This window comes from Colius striatus, chromosome 21, assembly GCF_028858725.1.
Source record: "Colius striatus isolate bColStr4 chromosome 21, bColStr4.1.hap1, whole genome shotgun sequence".
Lineage (NCBI taxonomy): Eukaryota > Metazoa > Chordata > Aves > Coliiformes > Coliidae > Colius > Colius striatus.
Genome location: NC_084779.1, coordinates 7,197,274 through 7,204,882, shown reverse-complemented (window position 1 = coordinate 7,204,882; position 7,609 = coordinate 7,197,274). Strand labels below are relative to the sequence as shown.

General features: G+C 46.6%; 1 protein-coding gene across 1 annotated transcript in view; it reads left to right on the top strand.

Moving 5' to 3' along the window:
- The first annotated feature begins 52 nt into the window (after positions 1–52).
- The window catches only part of NOC2L (NOC2 like nucleolar associated transcriptional repressor), a 37,851-nt gene continuing 30,294 nt past the window's right edge, over positions 53–7,609 (top strand). The window contains exons 1-9 of the mRNA XM_062012849.1: positions 53–206; positions 405–560; positions 1,147–1,315; positions 1,848–1,955; positions 2,195–2,315; positions 3,542–3,632; positions 3,893–3,971; positions 5,868–5,978; positions 7,442–7,555. Coding sequence (XP_061868833.1) covers positions 187–206; positions 405–560; positions 1,147–1,315; positions 1,848–1,955; positions 2,195–2,315; positions 3,542–3,632; positions 3,893–3,971; positions 5,868–5,978; positions 7,442–7,555 — 969 coding nt within the window. The 5' untranslated portion in view covers positions 53–186. The remainder of the gene's footprint in view (positions 207–404; positions 561–1,146; positions 1,316–1,847; positions 1,956–2,194; positions 2,316–3,541; positions 3,633–3,892; positions 3,972–5,867; positions 5,979–7,441; positions 7,556–7,609) is intronic.

The window sequence follows — 7,609 nt, the reverse complement described above, 5'->3', positions numbered from 1 at the left end:
GCGGCCCGGGGTGAGGCGGCCCCGGCTGAGGCGGCCGGGGTGAGGCGGCCCGGGGTGAGGCGGCCCCGGCTGAGGCGGCCCGGCCGGCCGGAGCCGGGGGGGCCGGGGCCGCACAGCACAGCCCGCCCCGCCGCTCGGCACGCCGGGAGCGGAAGCAGCCGGCCGCGTTGCAGCGAGGCGAGCGGCATGGCAGCCACCGGCAAGAGGTGAGCGTCGGCGGAGCGGGGGGTGGGCTGGAGCGGCCTGCGACCGACCGGACCGGGCGGGAGGGGGGAGGCCCGCGGCGCTTCGCAGGCCCAGGCGCTGCCCGTCAGCCCCAGGGCAGCCCGGAGCGAGCAGGCCCGGTCCGCAGCGGCCCGGTTCCCCGCTGAGCTTCACCCCCTTTCTCTCCTCGCCGTCCCCAGGAGCCTGGCGGAGCTGAGCCTGGATGAGTTCCTCAGCGGCGGCTGCGAGTCGGAGCCTGAGGGCGGGTCGGAGCACAAGGCCGGGCCCGCCAAGGGGGCCGCGGCGCGGCGGGATGGGAAGGCGCGGCAGCCGCTGCGGGCCCGGCCGCCTGCCAGGTAAGACTTTCCTCCGTCTCCTGGGCACTTGTGCAGGCTCTTCATCTCCTACAGGGTATGCCGGAGTCAGACAAAGCTTACTTTGTGTTTGTCCACAGTTTGTGTGTATTTACTCGTACTGAAAGGCATTGGAGCACCTGCAAGGTAGAAAACGGCAAAGTAGTTCTTTAACACCGCTGATCATCATCTGAAGCCAAAACAGTGCTTCAGTACTGGATGATACTTTACCAAGCTCTCGTTGCTAGATTTCTCAGACAACACAGCTCTCAGCATTCCATAACAACTTGTGAGAATCATTGTGACAAACTGAGAAGCTGATGCTTTTGTTGTTGTTTTGCAAGATGTTTTCGTGACCTCTGCTCAGTCTCAGTGCAGCTTGGTAGCTTGCCATCAGCAAGTAACATTTCACCAATCCTCTTGAGCTGGTGTTGAATGGGATACAGAGCTGAGACCACAGCCCTGATAAATCCATCACCACTCAGATCAGTCCCAGGTGTGCTTTAGTGCCCAGAAGTGATTTACTTTTCTTACAGCATCAGCAGACATTTGAGCAATGAATAAATGCATGTTAATTCTTATCTACCAGGAAGAAGGGAAAGGCATCTGAACATAAGGATCAGCTCTCCAGGCTGAAGGACAAAGATCCTGAATTTTACAAGTTTTTGGAGGAAAATGATCGCAAGTTGCTGGATTTTGATGCTTCAGACAGTTCTGAGGAGGAGGAGCCGTTGCACATACCACCTGATACGCTGGAGGTACCAGGCCCTGCTTGGGAGTGCTGAAATCAGTGATTTCAATTACTTATGTGTGAAGTATTTGAGTTTCCCTGTAAGGCCCAAGTATGTTGTTGCATAAACAATATACATATATAAAAGATATAGTGGCACAAAGGACTGAGGGGAAGCTTCCCTAAAGATCATCTACAAGGTGGAGCTTGTACTCCACAAGTCAGCTGTGGATTTGACCTGAGAGTGAGGAGCTGATGGGCTGTGTAAGCAGAGCCTTTGGGTGTATCTTCTCTTGGGCTTTGTGTCAGCTTTTCCATGGAGTGTTTTGCGTCAGGTGTGATACTCTTTCTTCTTGATGTTTTATGTTGCTGTACGTTGAATTTATGTAGCTGCAGGGCTTAAGCTGTTTTTGTTTGAGTTGGTAGGACCTCTCATTTCATTAGTGCTGATGACAGCATTAATAACATTCACTGCTGCCTGCCTTCTTGAATAGATACTTGGGAAAAGAGGAAGGGGCAGAAAGTATAAGCTTTTTCTCAGTCTTGGTATCAACCTCTAGGAAGCAAGTGATGAAGATGAAGAAGAACATGAAGCAGTCAAACGGAAGAAAGTTTCTTTCATCCCTGTGAGCTTGAAAATGGTTGAAGAATGGAAAAAAGATTCAGAGGTGAGCAGGGACTTGGAATACAAAGTGTTCTTTAAACATTCTTCCATGTGTGTCACTGCCTCTAAAAGAGCAACTCATGATGTGTTCACCTTTCACAAAAGTCTACTGAGAAGCTGTGTGTCCTAGGTGCAGGGTCACTCCTAGAGCTCCTGTGTCTTCAGCATGACTTGTCTCTGCACAAGTTTCAGGATCATACTGGCAGCTTCTCCTCATCAAGCCTTTTGTTTTTTTTTCCCCAGAGGAGTCTAACACCAAAACTTTTCCATGAAATCACTCAAGCCTTTAAAGCAGCTGTAGCAACCACTAAAGGAGACAGTGGTTGGACTGATCCCAGCAAGTTTCAGATCATTGATGCTGCAGGTGAGCTGATCACTGTACTACTTCTGTGAGAGAAGGAAATTCTTTCATTGGGAAGACTTAGCTATTGGAAGAGAGTGGGGATAAGCAGTGGCAGGAGTTAACTTGCCCTTTCAGAGGCTTCATTTCCCCTAAGTAGCTTATCTTCCTGTTGGTGAGTCTGTGCAGTGGTATCTCTTCTGGGGTGACAGGGTGTAAAGTGTCTCTCTGCATGCCTGGAGCAACTGGGCTTGCAGGCTGCTGAGGCCAGAACCACCCTTCATTCACCAGACTTCTTGGAGTGAAGGTGAAGCTAGGTGCTGTTTATACACTTGAAGTGCATGGGGTTTTTTTTGGTCAGCTTTTGCTGCAGTTTCTTGCTGATCCTTCTTAGAACTAATCCTACAAGACTAATGTAAGTCTTCTTACCAAACAGCATTCTATAACCTCACAACAGTTCAGAGTTCAGTTGCACTATCGAGTCCACATTCCCCTAGCCACGACCTCTCAACATACTGCATATCTAGATCTCCTGCTCAGGACTATCATGCCTGTTGAAAAAAGAGATACAGGCTCCCTCCCCAGCCTAGACTCCTTTTGCAGAAGCTCCAGGCCTTGCAGACAGTTGTGTTTTACACTCAGGACAGCATGGCTGAGAGGGAACCATCTCTGTTAGTATCTCAGAGGATGTGACCTGCAGCCTTCCTCCTTTTACCCCTATATATTCTCCCTGTGTTTTATCAACTTGTTGTTGTGTGTCACCTGGAACTGGCACTGTGGGTTGGGACCACTTAAACCCAGATGTTCTCCTTAATGCTTCCTTGCCCAGCAAAGGGCTTTTTCTGTTTCTTTCATTGCTTTTGATAAAATCTCATTCTTTAATGCAAAACATGACATAGATTCACATATCTGTGGCTTTTTAATGATAAAAATCCCTTTAATTTTCCTTATGTCTTGAGGGATATTGATGGTGGGATAGACCCCTAGGCATGGGTCAGGCTGCTGTTGTGCTTAGTGCTGGTTACTCAAAGAGCAAAGAGGTGGCAGAGGGCTGTCAGTTGTCATCTTGTTTAGAGAAAGGATTTTAGGGTAAGACAAACTAGTGTTTTCTGTAAACTCGAGGAAATGTAATAGTTCTGCTCTGGGAATTACTGGCTCCAGTTCCTTGAGGAGCTCTTTTCAGATCAGCTGAGAAACTACCAATATATGGAAAATCGTTTACAAATGCTTTACTGACTTTCTTCAACCAGTGTTCAATGCCCTTGTGTCCTTCTGTGTCCGGGACCTCTTCCACTGCCTGCAGAAGCTGCTTCTTCTGAAAGCCCCAAAGAACAAACAAAAGTAAGTCTGAGGAGATTGAAGAAGGGGGAGAGAAAGTTGTTTGGGATTTCTCAGAACTGCAACCTGCTTGTGAAGCTGGAAAAAGATGTCAGCTCTTTCCATTGACTAGCAAAGCTGCTTGCTGATATTCACAGTTGTCTTAGCCAGCTTCTTCCTTTCATCCCCAGAAGTGCACCCTCTGTTGAAATATAGTTGCTTTCATGGGGCTTTTTTGTTTGTTTGTTTTTCTAAAGCTAAACCCACGTCTTTGTCATTTCCAGAATGATTCTCCCTTCCACCAGCCCACTTTGGAGTAAGCTGAGACTGGATGTAAAAGCATACCTCAGCTGTACCATACAGGTAAGAAACTGCAGCATATTTGTGTCATTGGGATCAATCTGTGAATCACTGAGCTTTTATTCAGGTTGTTTTGGATGAAGGAAGATGTGCTTTTGCCTGTTTTATCTGTAAACAACACTGCTAAAAGGAGAGCCAAGCAATCAAGAAGATAATGAACAAAGCAGGTTATAATAATAAATAATGTAGCCTCAGGTGCTTTTCCCTTTGGGCAGTTATTTGTGTTTGAGGGCAACTTTCTGGTCATTGCAATACTGTGAACTTTGGATGTTGCTTTCTCTGCCTTTTTCTGTAGAGAATAAATAAGACTTACTACCTGAGACTGAAGTGGGAAGAAGCAGTCTCACTGAGAGATTGCTCCTGTTTCCATCTTATTTTGGAAGAATCTGGTCTAACTAACAATTTGGAAGCACATAGGATGGTTGATTCAAAATAAGCAGCCTTTAAAGGAGGGTTGGGTTAGCATTCTGGCAGTTCTGTTTCAATTTGTGTGACAAATTAACATTGAGCAGGCTTTGAAGCAGTTTGCAGTGCTGTATTCCTGCATTCTGCATCTTTTAATTCAGTTTTTGGCATGAGGATCTTGCTGCTTCATGTAGTAAATACTAAGAAGGTGATGGTGTTGATAACCTCACATGATATCTCCAAGCATGATTATGATCCCTCCCACTAAGATATCCCATCCATTCCAAGTGTCTCACATCTGGTGTTTCAGAAACAGCTCCTGAATTATTTCTGAAGGGAATTCCTGCCCCCAGTTAATTTTTTTGGAGGTTACTTCATCAGGGCATGTTAAAACAAAACAACCTGGAAATGCTCCTTCTTCAGCAGCTGATGGAAGCAGATCTAAGGAAAGAAAAAGTGCTGATGCCTTAGCTGTAAGGTGGCAGAATGACTCAGCAGAAAGAGCAGAGCTTTTTTTTTTACCTCAAGTTGTGATGCCTCTTGCCAGCAGCAGAAGATTGCAGTAGAAGAGGTAAAAACTGACAATGCAGTTGCACTGAAGTAATCCCTGGTGCTCTGCTTCCTTCTGACTGCCCTCAGTCCCAGGCTTCACTCCAGTGTTTCTCTGGCATAGTGATTACTGAGTGGTATCTTCTTTCCTTTTGGTGTGTGAGGGATGATGAAAGGAGACCTGCTCAGTTTAGAATCTTTGCAGTGCAAGGAGGAGAATGAGAAAAGAAAATGCCTCTGCTTCCAGCAGCTGGGATTGCAGGCAAGAGGAGATACTGCATCAGGCAGCACCTCTCTCAACTGAAGTGACTTTGAGCTTCCTGTTGTCTTCAGGTTAGAAACTGTGAATGTCTCTGACTCCAGGTGAACTGAGCTGAACAACCTGGAAATACTGATATTGCATCCTAATATTTTACCTGATCTTTTGTTTGAGCCAGAGGTAACCTCTTGATACCCAAGAGTATTCTATCTTCCCATTAGAGAAGTCCTAGTGAAATCTGGGAACTTAGCAGATAGCTCTGATTGTTTCCAAGACCTGTGTAGACTGAGAGTGTCTTCATGGTGCTGTGAGCATTTACAGTCAGACAGTGGAGGCACTGGTGTCGTGCTGTCTGTAAGAGGTCTTAAACTGGATATAGACTTAGCTTTTGCAGTATACACAAGTGAGGGGTTATGTGATGAGCTCAGGTGCCACTAGCCATCCAAGTCCAGTAGCCTGAGCTCACATTTGCCAGGAAGATGTACTTTAAAGGGAGTTATTTAACCCACTATGTGTCTGTTCCCTTCCTGATACATCTTTTGTGGGTTTGTCTGAGCTTCTTGCCTGGGAAGGCTGAGCTTCCAGCACTTTGCTAACACAGAAAGACTTGGAGACAGCAAAATATAGATGCTTAATGGTCAAAGAGTACACACTCAATGAAGTCATGTTTTGTGTTCTCTCCATAGCTCCTGTCTTGTTTAACAGAAGCCTCAGTTGCTGCAGCAGTCCTTCAGCATGTCATTTCCATAGTGCCTTATTTTCTCTCCTTTCCAAAGCAGTGCCGGGCGCTTCTCAAGGTAAGCTCATGTGCTGTGACACCTCATTTAACTCCAAGGTACTTTCTTTACCCTTTCAGATGAGCCTTTGATGTTATTTGGGCTGGATCCCCTGACAATTCAGTCTCTTGTACTCCCCTGTGTTTCTTTTGGTCCTGGAAAGGACTCATGCTTCTCATGCAGGCATTGAGGTGTCATGAAGCAGTGTTACTCTGAGGTGAGTGGGCGTGTGGCTCTGCTCTGCCTGCAGCTCCTGCTGATCCTCATGCAAAGTGACACTGGAGGTGTTCTGGGGAAGCTGTCTGCTTCCTCAGCACAGATGGAGTAATTGCTGAGTCTGTGTGTGCCTCTCTGATAGTATTTCACTCTCAAGAGCTGGGGGTGGAATATTTTTGCAGAAACTTAGTCACAACTGCTGAGCACTTAAGAACAACAAAGGAGGCGTGGAGGAGCAGAAAAGGGCAACAGAGTGATATTTAAATGAAAAGCTGCAACATAACAGTGAAATGAGGCTGGGAAGCCTTTGGGAAAGATGACTGGTGATAAAATACAGTGATGGGAAGCTGGTACACCTCACATCTGAAGGTGTAGCAGTCTGCTCACTCCTACATTAGGGATTTTTTGAGTAAGCTGCAGCCTTTCTGATTTCCTGTGGGGTTCATTAGTACAGATAACTAGTTTTTGGTGGCATCAGCCACAATTGTATTCCTGCTGTACTAAATGCTTCTTGTCAGGGCCAGTAATGACCAAGTGAATCTATACTCTGAACTGGGAAGGAGGAAATCTATTCGTTTGCTTCTCAAAGCAGTTGAGGGGAGAGACCAATATATAATTGCTTTCTGCAATGCATTGATGTGAGGTGTCTGAGCAGAAGTGCTGCCTTGCACAGGTCCTGTCTCTGCCTTCAAAGCCTCTGTTGTTTGAGTTAATACAGTGAGTGTTCAAAGAAGTGGAATTAAATCAGTACTGCAATGAGATGTGTCTTGGGAATTGCAGCCTGTCTGCCCAGAGGGGAAAAAAACACTGATAAATTCAGAAATCAAAGCCTGGTGTCCCCTCTCCAAGAGACAAATGCATCCCTAATAGCATTCTTTGAGAAACTAGAATTGAGTGTTTGTCTAGGGGAAGGTGAGGAAGCTTTGCAGTGAGTCAAACGCACAGGCTGGTGCCTGTGCTCAGAAGCTCCCACGTGTGCTGAGGCATGTGAATACAAGTGCATGTCTTTGTCAGAGGTGCTAGTTTTGGAGTTTCCTTTATTGATCATGGAAACATCAGCCTTGCCTTTGTGTGGTCTCACAGCTAAAGGATGAGGACAGAATGAGTGCCAGTGCTGTGTCTGATTCTGTGTCAATGCAACCTGCCGTCTTTGTGTCATCTTCCTCCTCACTTGCATTTTTTCTGTGCAGGAGGGAATCTCTGACCTGTCTGTAACCAGGATGAGGTTCTTTGTCCATTCACTTATCGGTGTCTATTTTCTCTTTCAGCAAACAATTAATTTGTGGAGCACAGGTGAGGAAACAGTGAGAGTATTGGCCTTCCTTGTGCTTAACAAGATCTGCCGCTACAAGAAGGAGGTGTACCTAAGTCCCTTGCTCAAGGTAAGGCTGGTGCTTGCTGTACTCTGCAGCTGTTCTTTCTCATGTTACATGAAG